The sequence below is a fragment of the Bufo gargarizans genome, chromosome 3 (assembly GCF_014858855.1).
Source record: "Bufo gargarizans isolate SCDJY-AF-19 chromosome 3, ASM1485885v1, whole genome shotgun sequence".
Lineage (NCBI taxonomy): Eukaryota > Metazoa > Chordata > Amphibia > Anura > Bufonidae > Bufo > Bufo gargarizans.
In genome coordinates, this window is record NC_058082.1 from 356,854,864 (window position 1) to 356,868,845 (window position 13,982).

General features: G+C 41.9%; 1 protein-coding gene across 1 annotated transcript in view; it reads left to right on the plus strand.

Moving 5' to 3' along the window:
* Positions 1 to 13,982, plus strand: part of LAPTM5 (lysosomal protein transmembrane 5) — a 119,863-nt gene that overhangs the window by 80,737 nt on the left and 25,144 nt on the right. The window contains exon 7 of the mRNA XM_044285203.1: positions 3,666 to 3,755. Coding sequence (XP_044141138.1) covers positions 3,666 to 3,755 — 90 coding nt within the window. The remainder of the gene's footprint in view (positions 1 to 3,665; positions 3,756 to 13,982) is intronic.

The window sequence follows — 13,982 nt, forward strand, 5'->3', positions numbered from 1 at the left end:
GAGGACCTTTCATGGGTCCAAACATTGCAAACTATCAGGATATGTAGAGAGGCGCCCAGGGATCTCACTGAACTTACTATTATTCCTGGGTGCCGCTCCATTCACCCGATGTGGCCCCCGGTATATTCTCCCATCCTGTATGCTAATTGCTAGCATCGGAGCAATGGGGAGGAGACTGCCCTTTTTCTCAATGGGCGTTCCTTCTCCCAGGTGAGAAGTTGTTTTTCCCTGGCTGTGACACTCTGCGCTTTGATTGGATCTCGCTACAGCCACTGAAGGAACTCCCATTGAGAAAAAGGGCAGCCTCCTCCCCATTGCTCCGATGCTAGCAATTAGCATACAGAGCTGGAGAATATACCGTAGGCCACATCGGGCAAATGGAGTGGAGACCAGGAATAATAATAAGTTCAGTTGGGCGCAGCTCTACATATCCTGACAGTTAGTTTACAGTGTTTGGACCCATGAAAGGTCCTCTACTATCATTGGTGGCGCAGTACGCCCGCCTCTCCTCCTCCCGTTTCTCTTCTTATTGGCAGCAGCGACGGCACAGGGGGGAGGGAAAGACTGACTCCTTCTCCCCTGTGCTGCTGAGGGAACATGAGCGTGCTGACAGCAGCACGCTCATGTTATGTGATGCTAGGCTGCGCAGTAGGGCAGCCTAGTATCAATAAATGTCAAAAGTATCAATTGGGTATCAATATTTCGATACCCGCAAAAACCCTAATATTGATGTAAAAGCTTTATATGGTAGGACATAGTCGCTAAATATAGCAGCTAAAAGAAAAAAGGGTCTCAGATGATATCAAAGAGTATATTGTCAGAGGCTCTGAGTTACCAGAACATACAAATTTCTAGTCCCCTTTTATAAAACAACACCCGTCAAGCTATTTATCTAGGGTTGTAATGAGAATTTTTAGCTTTGTTATGAGTTTTATTAGAATGCCAATTAAAATGTGGAGAAAAGGGGAATTAGAATTTTTACCAGCATACAGTTTCAAGGGGGTGATTGATAAAATGATCAAAGGGGGTTTAGTTATAGTCAACAGAGGTCTGGTAGATTCTAAAACAATCTTTTATGCAAAGTCCCGGCTTTGAGGAGAACGTCTCACAATGATGTATTGTGTCCTTCCTGATTCCATTTCTGGAGCATACCCTTTGTGGCTTTCTCCATGTCTCTGTGGGAGAACTACCCCAGGGAAATGTCCTCGTATTATTCTTCTCTCACTTCCAGAGGCCCTGCTCCCTCCCCCTTCCTGTTCCCCGAATAAAAAGGTCTTTATTACTTTTTCTTGAAAGTGCAGGAATTTTCCTTTGCTTCCTGCACTTTTGTATATTACAAAAGCATTATAGAGGGCTATTTGCGTCAGGTGCAATGACAATTTTTTTATACCATGCCTAAGTTTTGCAGACGGCAGTGTATGGTTGCAGTACCTCGTCTGACATATCCACCCCTCCCATAAACTTATTATGGTTCTGGATGCATACAGGTTTGGGGACTGATTCTGTGGATCCACGAACTGGGACATGGGTGGACCTGTCAGCATGTATAGTAGTAAGTACAAAGACGTCACGCTTGTCTTTGTACTTAACAAGCAACATGTTATCACTGCAAACTGTCTATAACATTTTTAGGCAGATGTTTTTGGTTTCATTAGTTCTGCATGCAACAGTGTCTCTGGAAAACGGGCATTTCAGTAGTGGGACACTTGTGTAGAAGTTGTCAAGGTACAAGTTGTACCCTTGACCTAGCCGGGGGCAGGGGGTGAATCAAGTTGCATACTATTTTGCCTGCTATTCCAAGGACAGGGGGCACTCTAGGGGTTCAAATTTTTAATCTTTTCCCTCGTAAACTCAGAATTTATGTGTATAGCCACTTTGGCTTTCACATAATTTGTAGATTTTGATGCCATATCTGGCCCATTTGTTGGGCAGGTATTGGCAAAAATGCAGTCTGCCCTTGAAGTGCACAAGGGATTCATCAATGGACAGATGCTTTTGGGTGGTGTATACCTGGGAACACTTGAGATTATAATAATCTATAATGGGCCGGATGTTGTATAAACGATCATATCCAGGATCATTAGGGGGTGGACAATCTGCATTATTGTTACAATGTAGAAATTTCAGGAGAACTTTGAATCGGTCCCTGGGCATAATGGTGCAGTATATTGGTGTGTGATGTAAAAGGTCATTACACCAATGTGACCATAGTGATGGTTTTTTAAATATCCCCATATTAAGTTTTAGACCCCCAAATTTGCACAGGGGCCGTGGGAGTCCACTGAAGGGGTCTTGCATAGTATGAATTGGGGTGGGAAGCTAAAAATTGATTGGCATAAAGATTAGTTTGCTCCACCACTGTCTATCAATTCATCAGAAAAAAAATAAGGTGGAAAAAATAAGCTTTCTCAGTGTTCACATAAATGCCTGTAGTGGCCGTAAAGTCCGGCACCTGAGATACAAAGTTATTAGCAGAAGTCCATCTGGGGTCATTTGTAAAGGCTGATTCGCTGCTAACTCTAGTGCTTCTGTGAGAGGATTCGTAAATTGGATTCGTCAATTGATGAATCAGAAGAAGAGGTATGCATAAGAAAAGGTTCTTCTTCTCCACTGTCAGTCAGACTCTGAGGCTAGTATGGCATAAGCCTCCTCAGCGCTGTACACCCGTTGAGACATTATGTAACTTTAACAACTAATACTAACCAGGAAAGTAAGGCTACTTTCACACTAGCGGCAGGACGGATCCGACAGGCTGTTCACCCTGTCGGATCCGTCCTGCCGCTATTTCTCTGTGCCGCCGGACTGCTGCTCCGTCCCCCTTGACTATAATGGGGATGGGGGCGGAGCTCCGGCGCAGCACGGCAGTGCACTGCGAAAGGCCGCAGGACTAAAAGTACTGCATGTCCGACTTTTTAGTCCAGCAGCCTCTACCGTGCACTGCCGTGCTGCGCTGCGCCGGAGCTCCACCACCGTCCCCATTATAGTCAAACAAAATACATTTTTTGTCTGCAATGGGGAACAGATGTATCACAGTGATCTGAGGCCGGGACCACAGCTGATTGGTCCCTGCCCGTCAAGCAGGAGATGTTCGGTCACCGACACAGTGGGGTAAGTGGAGCTTCAGGCGCACAATCTCAGCCGGGGAGCATTTAAATGAATGCCGTGCATGTACGGTGGAATGCGATCTGGCACAGCATCCCCAGCCGTACATGCACGGCATAAGGGGTTCATATAAGAAAGTAATAAAGCAGTTAGCATTGTCTCCTGCTTTCAATACAAATGAATTTAAATGCTTAGAAATGTAATACAGCAGGACATGTAATTTGAACAAATAGAGCAATAATTGTGGACCCTGAGACATAGCTTGGTTTTCGCACAAGTTGTGCCAAATGAGACTCTGCAACATTGACAAATTCAACTCTGCTGCATCTGAATGTACATTACAGCATAAATACTCTGTTCATGTGGCTTCTAATTCTGTGCAAAGCAATCTAAAGGTAAATTTGAACTCCATATTGCTTCCAGAATAAATCAATATTCCAGCTGCTTTAGAAGATGTGAAATGTATGCTCTTTATTATCTGTCTTAAATCTATGGGATTATAAAATGCATTAGCAATTCTGTTTATGGGGCGAAATAGTAATAAACGTTGCTCTTTATCTTAGGCTTATTTTTCAGCGAGCATGTCTTCTGAGAAATACATCAAGAAAATGATCATCTTCTCAGTGCTCTATACTGCTGTGATCTTATATAAGGTAACATTTTCAATTCTGAATATGCATTTCTAAACTTTACAGTGAGCTGTATAATTAAAGTGAGCAAAAGAGAGAGAAAGATGATTCAGCAATTCCGAGCGATGCAATTAGCAAGAGGAATATGTACCATGTCCGCTCCATAAACTCCCTTACTTAGCACCAGCACAATGATCTGGTAGAAATAAACACGGCATCATTTCCAGAGATATGGTACTAAGAGACCGATAGCAAACGGGTAAAGTTTGCTAAATCTCAGACTATTAATTCCAGCAATCTGTACATTTCCGCAACAATCTATTTGCTCTGAAATATGAACCAACATCTCATGGAGTCTGTCTCTATGTTTGCATGCATTCCCCGGCAAACTCCAAAAAAACATGCAGATACAGTAGACACATTGCTTCCAGTACAAATTGCCACTAGTGTATGTGTTTGTGTATGTGTTTGTGTTTAAGATATAGAAATGAGATTGTTAGTCCCCTGTGGACAGGGATTGAGCGATGACAATCCCGGTAAAGTGCTGCAGAATATGGCGGCAGAAAATACATAAGTACTGTAAGAGGTTTTTTTAGTATATGAAATCACTAGAAAATGTCAACTACATGGTTTCTAAGACACCATTAAAATGATTTAAAAACAAATTCACGGTATGGCAATTGTTAGAAAGGACTATTACTGTTTGATATGACTGATTTACAATTCATTATTGATTGGTGACTACAAAGCCTTTATTTTTTAATGTGTACAGTGCATTGCAATCTCTAAAGTTTAAAAAAAATTGGGAAAATTGCGTTATGTATTTTAATTTTCTTAATTCCCGGAGAAACCCTTTGATATTGCTCTCTCTCTCTCTCTCTCTCTCTCTCTCTCTCTCTCTGAATAGCTTTTTGCTTTGTGTACAGAAAAAATGTCCATTATATTAAAAAATAGAATAGAAGACCACTTAAATGGTTACTTTGAAGTGGTTACCTCACCAAGAAAAAACCTTTTAGGAATAAAGCTGTTTGGGCGGTCAACTTTAGCTTGCCACCTGAAACTACCAAATGTTATGTATACGCCATGTCTCCTGTCCCTTTCCACTGCTCCCTTAAAAGACCGTTGCTATGGCTCATCTGTCTCCAGCTAGGAAGACAGAGAGGTGGTCCTTCACACTGCATGCCTGCATTAGGCTTCAGAGTGAGGAGGCGTGTCTCTCAGTAATTCAATCTGATTGGCTGGCAGGGAGCTGCTGGCTATAGATAGTTTGTATGTGTCCTGAGGGAATGCAGTTTTGGCCTCAGAGAACTGGCATAGGAGCCATCTTTAGAAGATCCTCATAATGTAGGATTCAAAACAGCTGTAACTAAGGGGAAAACTCAAGGAAAGCAGTGGTAAGTGAAGAAACTTAAGATTGCCTTATGCATAATGCTGCTGTTGCAGTATCACAAGCTAAAATATTTTTTTTTATGAAAATATGACAGTTATCCTTTAACTTTTAAATAATTGATGTTGCATGTGGCTACCATGTAAGTCAATATCAGACCCACAGAGCCTCGAAACATCAGCCAAATCATTCAACCATCTGCAGGCAGCTGTTTCAGGGTTCCTGCTCCTCATTAGTACAAAGTAGGGTACTGGTTAGATGAGATGCCTTCTCTGTGGGGTACTAGATTCAACTAAGGTGTGGATCTGCACAGGCAATGCTTCATGAGAAAAAAATATGCCAATTAGCTCTCTTCCAGAAGGAAGAAAGATGCCTTGCTAGTGCCAAAGTAAATTTCTGACTCATAAGAGAGCTTTAAAACATTGGCCTTTTAGAGGAAAGCTACTTTGCATCCTTTTCCTCATGGATCATTACCTGTAGGACTCTGTATCTAGGATGGATCACTCCAATAAGAGTCAGTACCCCTGGGCTACAAGTAAGAAATTCAGAAGATGCTTCATTCACAAAGGGGTCTAAATTCTTTATAGATAATGAGCCTGTCCATTCAATTGACCTGTGATTGCTGGTGAATTAAATGCTGATGCTGCTTTCATAATGACTGACAGCATTAATGACAAAATATTTGCTCAACCACATAATATATTTCAGTGTGCTCTGGACATAGAGGTTTCTGTTCCAAAGACCAAATTATTTATTGGGTCAAATAAACTACCTACATTTAATTGGATATAAAAGTTGTTTATGGGGAAAGTAGCACAAATCTTACATTTCTGTTGCTGTATCTGACAACAGTGAGTCTTGGAGCATCTCTATTAGAATCTACCTGGAGTTCATAAATAGGATTAGCGTTCATATCCTGTATTTATCTTGTTTTTTTAGACACTACAAAGGGTAACAGGACACTTGGCCTTTGAAGAATATGGCTTTTTTTCTTGCTTTGATTATATCTTAATGAAAATGTTTTTCATCCTGACTGTATGGTAGTGTCAATCATGTCTCACAACATCTCTAAGCAGAGGCGTAACTACTAGAGATAAGTGAATTTTTCAAAAATTCTATTCGGCCAGTTCGCCGAATTTTTTTGAAATATTTGCTTTGATCCGAATTTATTTGCGGCAAATCTCATTATAAACTGCTATTTCCTGGCTGCTGAGAGCCTTTATAGTGGTGTAGAACACTGTGCCTTGCAGTAACACGCTTTGGTAGTGAAATAATACTGTGAGTCTATATGACATGCAGATGACAGGCGTCGCTCTTAGAATCACTGCATACTTCACTTATTTGGGCGGTCACTGGGCCAAAACTGACCAAATAACTCAAGTATCAACTCAGCCTTACAGGTAGATGTTAGTGTCAAGAAGAAGCTCACTCTTTTTACACCGTCATCAGCTGATTCCACATAGATGTCTACAAAACCTATTCTATTAAACACTTATACAAGTAGAGGCCCCCAACAGAGTGGAGAGGGTGTCAGCAGTAAGTATGTGTTGACATCACTGATTAATTTTCCGCATTCTCTTATCTGTCAGAGCAATTACCCAGAAAAAAATGATCCTGTCTGTGGAGCATAAGCCTTCACTCGGTCAGCATTTGCTCAATAATCCATCAGTATTGCTAAAGGCCAAAACAAACCTAAGTGGATCTAAAACAGAGATGACACGTGAATGGAATATTTGCATGTCTTCTGTGTTTTCTACCCACTCCTGCTTTTGGCTACCAAATCATAAGCCAATTCTGATGGTATCATACAGGCCTTACAGCTGCTACACAGACAGGATCCGTTGTGTGTCTCATTTTTCCTTCCTTTTGACAGATCAGAAGAAGTGTCAAATAAATTATCATGTTAGCCAGGCCAAAAGCCAAAATAGTGAACCAGTTATGAAGTGGGGAGGGTGGGAACAGCATGAGAAGTCCACAGAGTGGACCTATGACATAGTGGTGAGGTGGAAGCAGCATGAGGAGACCACAGAGTGGCCCAATGACAGGGTCTGGAGGTGGAAGCAATATGAGGAGGCCACAGAGTGGCACAATGGCAGAGTCTGCAGGTGGCGGCAGCAGCATCAGGAGGAGGCCACAGAGTGGCACAATGATAGAGTCTCGAGGTAGCAGCAGCATAAGGAGACCACAGAGCGGCACAATGACAGAGCCTGGAGGTGGTGGCAGCATCAGGAGGCCACAGAGGCAAGGTGACATACTGTGGAGGTTGGTGGCAATACCAGTACCCGCTGAAGATGGTGGGTAAAAGAAGGAGCATTTGGCATCAGATGTGTGGCATCAGGCGGGTAACAGCATCAGAATAGTAGCTGAGGCAGGTAGCTAGAAGAAACCGATCTCTTTTGTCAAATTGTTGGTGTGGCACCATGGATGATCTAGTCTGATGCATCAAGCATCGGTGTGTGTAAATCCTGGCTGATCCACGCCTGATTCATCTTGATGCAGTGTCCCACTATGTGCTATATGTGGGCACTTTAAACTCTTGCTAAATGTCATATCAAATGTATTATGGTATCATGCTGTAATTCTCTTTAACAGGCTGGCAGTGTCATTTACCTTTATTCGCCCCTAGGTGGTGCTGACACTACTTATATATATAGCTGGGGGGGGGGATCAATTCAGTGAGTGTTTTGAGGATGAAAATGAGGAGAGGAGGAAGTTAATGGAGATTTTACCACATATAACTGCAGCGCTGAACGGTGAATGAAATTAGTTTTTCCACCGAAATAAATCACAAAAGATTTTACCACATAGAACTGCAGAGCTGAATGCTAAATTAAATTTGTTTTTCCACTGAAATAATTAAAAAAATATTTGACTGCATATAAGTGCAGCGCTTAACGCTGAATACATTTTTTTTCCACAAAATAAGTTACAAAAGATTTTACCACATATAACTGCAGCGCTGAACGGTGAATGAAATTAGTTTTTCCACCGAAATAAATCACAAAAGATTTTACCACATAGAACTGCAGAGCTGAATGCTAAATTAAATTTGTTTTTCCACTGAAATAATTAAAAAAATATTTGACTGCATATAAGTGCAGCGCTTAACGCTGAATACATTTTTTTTCCACAAAATAAGTTACAAAAGATTTTACCACATATAACTGCAGCGCTGAACGCTGAATGAAATTCGTTTTTCCACCGAAATAATTCACAAAAGATTTTACTGCATATAAGTGCAGCGCTGAACGCAGGAATACTATTTTTTTTTGCACCAAAATACTTAAATAAAGATTTTACCACATATAACGGAGCGCGGAGATGGAAAGAGTCTTCGGATTCCCCCCACACTATATGGACGTCTCAGAAATGAACCTCTGCTCTCGACAGCAGCTCCTGGTCATGGAGCGTCCTGGTCACCCGGGAAGGATTATTTTGAATGTGTGTAGAAGCCACACATGCTGCAGATTTATCATGAAATACTTGTAAAAGATTTTACCACATATAACTGCCGCACTGACTGCTACCGCCGCTACTTCCGTGAACCCCTGCACCACTACTTCCCAGGTAGGTAGGCTGCTGCGAAGCAGGTTCTCTACCCCAGGCACGTTTGGCTCCCGGCCTCCACTGCTGCCACCCTGCTGACTCCCACCCATCCTTTAAAGACATATAACCGCTGATGTGAACTGAGAATATATTTTTCTTTTTGTACTAAAATAGGCCAGTAAACACTTTCAGCAGAAATAAATACAGATGGTGGCCTTGTGGTTCGCCCGGCGGTTGTTTCACGGTGAACTTTGCGTGATCGCGATTCGCCAAACATACGAACATATGGCGATGTCCGCCGGCACCATATTATTTTGATTGCGCCGAACTTTGACCCATGACACATCCATCAGGTGGGACAGGACAGCCAATTGAGACATTTCAGCACATGGACATACCCCCACCCTATCACAGAACCCGATCTGTGCCATTTTTTCATTTTGTGTTTTGCCATTGTAGGGAGAGGTTGCTTTTGTGGAGCAGGGACACCAAACACTAGCTAATAGGGCCACAAAAGTCCTTTTAAGGACTGGTATAGGTGTGCTATCGATAGGTGTGATATACTGAGGGGTGTGATATACTTATAATATACTAACATAGAAAGTATATTATAGTGCATTTGCATTGTGCAGGAGTTGTTTGCATTTCAGCTGCGATACCGCAGCTATAAAGAGGGAGAAACGCTATTGGAACAACTAATCACAACGGGTGTGATATACTTGTTGCCCCCCCAAAAAACTGATTGAGGGTGTGATATACCTATAATATACTTTCTAACATAGAAAGTATATAGTGCATTTGTATTGTGCATGCAGTTGTGTGCGGTTCTGCTGTGATACTGCAGCTATATAGAGGGACAAGCGCTATTAGAACAACTATTTGCAACAGGTGTGTTATACCTGTTGCCCCCCAAAAAACGGATTGAGGGGTGTGATATACCTTCTTCCACAAAATACTGATTGAGATCAGCGATTAATTATGTACCAGGCTTAATTGATTGAGGCTCTGTTGACCATACCTCAGGTAATCTGGCATTGTATACATCTATACCTGAGGGTTTCTCTATTTGTCTTGTGCCGGCTATCAATTTTATGTGTATAGTTTTGAGTATTGATGTCTGAAACTATCAATTGATTGTCTCACGGATGCGTATTAACTGCCTATGGATTAGCATCAACACGGTCTACTGGGTTATTACCCAATTTTTGAGAATTGGGAACTGTTGCAATCAATGTTTCTTGAGTTTTAGGCCTGATCACGTGTATTGATTGATGTGTGTTCAAATAGATGCTTTGGATATTTAATGTATTAACAACCAGATTTTACTGTATTGTTAGCTTTTTATGGTTTTATTATCAGTTTGTTACTGAGTAGTTTTTTCTGGACCAATTTGTTTAGTACTTTTCACTTTTTGCCCCATTTTTTCGCCTGATAAACCAGTTACTGGGGAAACGCGTCGGGAATATTTAGGGCATTTCGAGGGTGAGATAGCACAGGCTTAGGACCACAGGCCACCCCACGCATTACTTAGGGACATATTAGTGATTTTTTTACCCCCCTAGCGCACATTACTCGTCTTCCCTTCTGCATACATTTATATATGTCTGTGTTCTTTTGGTCCATCATGATCAATATTTGTTACACTTTAGATGTATATTAATATATAGCAGGAATTTTCTACGTGAGTATCGAATCAGTATTGAACATTCAAGTTTGGTTTTCTGCGATATACCTATTGCACCAAATAAACAGGGTGGTGTGATATAACTGTTGTGGCAAAATAAATAATTGAGGGGTATGATATACCAGCTTCCACAAAATGCTGTTTAAGAGATTTGATATACCTGCTTCGACCAAATATTGATTTAGGGGCGCATTATACCTGCTTCCACAAAATACTGATTAAGGGGTTTAATATACCTGCTTCCACCAAATATTGATTAAGGCCTGCGATATACCTGCTTCGACAAAATACTGATTAAGGGGATTGATATACCTGCTTCCACAAAATACTGATTGAGGGCTGCAATATACCTGCTTCCACAAAATATTGATTAAGGGGTTCGATATAACTGTTTCCACCAAATATTGATTGAGGCCTACAAGATACCTGCTTCCACAAAATACTAATTGAGGGCTGCGATATTCCTGCTTCCCAAAAATACTGATTAAGGGAATTTATATACCTGTTTCCACCAAATATTGATTGAGGCCTGCGATATACCTGCTTCCAAAAAAATACTGATTAAGGGGTTTGATATACCTGTTTCCACCAAATATTGATTGAGGCCTACGATATACCTGCTTCCACAAAATACTGATTAAGGGGATTGATATACCTGCTTCCACCAAATATTGATTGAGGCCTGCGTGATACCTGCTTCCACAAAATACTGATTAAGGGGATTGATATAACTGCTTCTACAAAATACTGTTTGAGGCCTGTGATATACCTGCGTCCACAAAAAAATGATTAAAGGGGATTGATATACCTGCTTCCAAAAAAAATTGATTGAGGTCTGCGAGATACCTGCAGGCTGCTTCAACAAAAAACTGATTAAGGGTTTAATATACCTGCTTTTACAAATTATTGATTGAGGCCTGCAATATACCTGCTTCCACAAAATAATGATTATGGGGTTTGATATACTTGCTTCCACAAAATATTGATTGAGGCCTGCGATATTCCTGCTTTCACAAAATATTGATTAAGGGGTTTGATATCCCTGCTTCCACAAATTATTGATTGAGGCCTGCGATATACCTGCTTCCATAAAATGCTGATTAAGGTGAATGATATACCTGCTTCCACAAAATACTGATTAAGGCCTGAGATATACCTGCTACCACAAAATACTGATTGAGGGCAGCGATATACCTGCTTCCACAAAATACTGATTAAGGGGATTGATATGCCTGCTTCCACAAAATATTGATTAAGGCCTGCGAGATACCTGCAGGCTGCTTCCACAAAATACTGATTATGGGGTTTGATATCCCTGCTTCCACAAATTATTGATTGAGGCCTGCGATATACCTGCTTCCACAAAATACTGATTAAGGGGTTTGATATTCCTGTTTCCATCAAATATTGTTTGAGGCCTACAATATACCGGCTTCCACAAAATACTTATTTAGGGGATTGATATACTTGCATCCACCAAATATTGATTGAGGCCTGTGAGATATCTGCTTCCACAAAAAAAATGATTGAGGCCTGCGATATACCTGCTTCCACATTATACTGATTAAGGGGTTTGATATACTTGCTTCCACCAAATATTGATTGAGGCCTGCAATATACCTGCTTCCATAAAATACTGATTAAGGGTTTTGATATACCTGCTTCCACCAAATATTGATTGAGGACTGCGATATACCTGATTACAAAAAATACTGATTAAGGGGATTGATATGCCTGCTTCCACCAAATATTGATTGAGGCCTGCAAGATACCTGCTTAGACAAAATACTGATTAAGTGGTTTAATATACCTGCTTCCACAAAATATTGATTGAGACCTGTGATATACCTACTTACACAAAATACTGATTAAGGGGATTAATATACCTGCTTCCACAAAATATTGATTGAGACCTGCGATATACCTACTTCCACAAAATACTGATTAAGGAGTTTGATATACCTGTTTCCACCAAAAATTGATTGAGGCCTGCGATATACCTGCTTCCACAAAATACTGATTAAGGGGATTGATATTCCGGCTTCCACCAAATATTGATTGAAGCCTGCGAGATACCCGCTTCCACAAAATACTGATTAAGGAGCTTGATATACCTGCTTCCACAAAATATTGATTGCGGCCTGCGATATACCTGCTTCAACAAACTACTGATTAAGGGTATTTATATACCTGCTTCAACCAAATATTGATTGAGGCCTGCGAGATACCTGCTTCCACAAAATACTAATTAAGGGGTTTGATATACTTGCTTCCACAAAAAATTGATTGAGGCCTGCAATATACCTGCTTTCACAAATACTGCTCTTTTCTAGGGATTTATCCACAGGGTCCTTTTGAAAATGACAGTTAGAGGAAGAGGCAGGCCATTCCACAGGGGTGGTAGGGTCGGGCAGGTGCACCACGCCGGAGCCTAAGTGGGAAGTTGGAGAAGGTGTGTGCGATTACTTCAAAGGACACCAAAAGACACCACCACCATAGCCTTTCCACTCGAGTCAGAGGAATTATTTTCTCATCCATTCCCTAACTTTACCGATGCGCAGCCATTCTTTACATCGGATGAGGAAGAGGAGGTGGCAACGGCCGCCACCCAGCAGTCTAACGACAGTACCCTGATCAGCCCAAGGAGGGAGGTCCCCTCTGTTGCTACCTACTTCGAGATCTCAAATGTCAGTGGTGTTGAAGGTGACGATGAAGACGAGTCAATGGACATCACGTGGGTGCCCACAAGAGAGGAAGAGTAGGGGAGTTCAGAGGGAGAGACGGAGCAGCAGATATGGAGGAGAAGGATGAGAAGCAGGCAGAACTTACCATGCACAAGAAGCAAAAATCAGACTGCTAATGTATCTGGAATGAGCCATCCACCATGCACGGTCACATCTGGCACTCCCAGGATGCCAGCACATGGCTCCGCAGTGTGGGCTTTTTTTTATGTATCCTCTGCTGACAATAGTGTTGCCATCTGCAGCCTGTGCTGTCAACGCATAAGTCATGGTTAGGGATGAGCGAACTCGAACTGTATAGTTCGGGTTCGTACCGAATTTTGGGGTGTCCGTGACACGGACCCGAACCCGGACATTTTCGTAAAAGTCCGGGTTCGGGTTCGGTGTTCGTCGCTTTCTTCGCGCTTTTGTGACGCTTTCTTGGCGCTTTTTGAAAGGCTGCAAAGCAGCCAATCAACAAGCGTCATACTACTTGCCCCAAGAGGCCATCACAGCCATGCCTACTATTGGCATGGCTGTGATTGGCCAGAGCACCATGTGACCCAGCCTCTATTTAAGCTGGAGTCACATAGCGCCGCCCGTCACTCTGCTCTGATTAGCGTAGGGAGAGGTTGCGGCTGCGACAGTAGGGCGAGATTAGGCAGATTAACTCCTCCAAAGGACTTGATTAACTGATCGATCTGCAGCTGTGGATCATTGAGCTGCTGATCCTCAATTGCTCACTGTTTTTAGGCTGCACAGACCGTTTGTCAGTCTCATTTTTCTGGGGTGATCGGCGGCCATTTTGTGTCTTGTGGTGCGCCAGCACAAGCTGCGACCAAGTGCATTTAACCCTCAATGGTGTGGTTGTTTTTTGGCTAAAGCCTACATCAGGGTGAAGCTGTCACACCAAG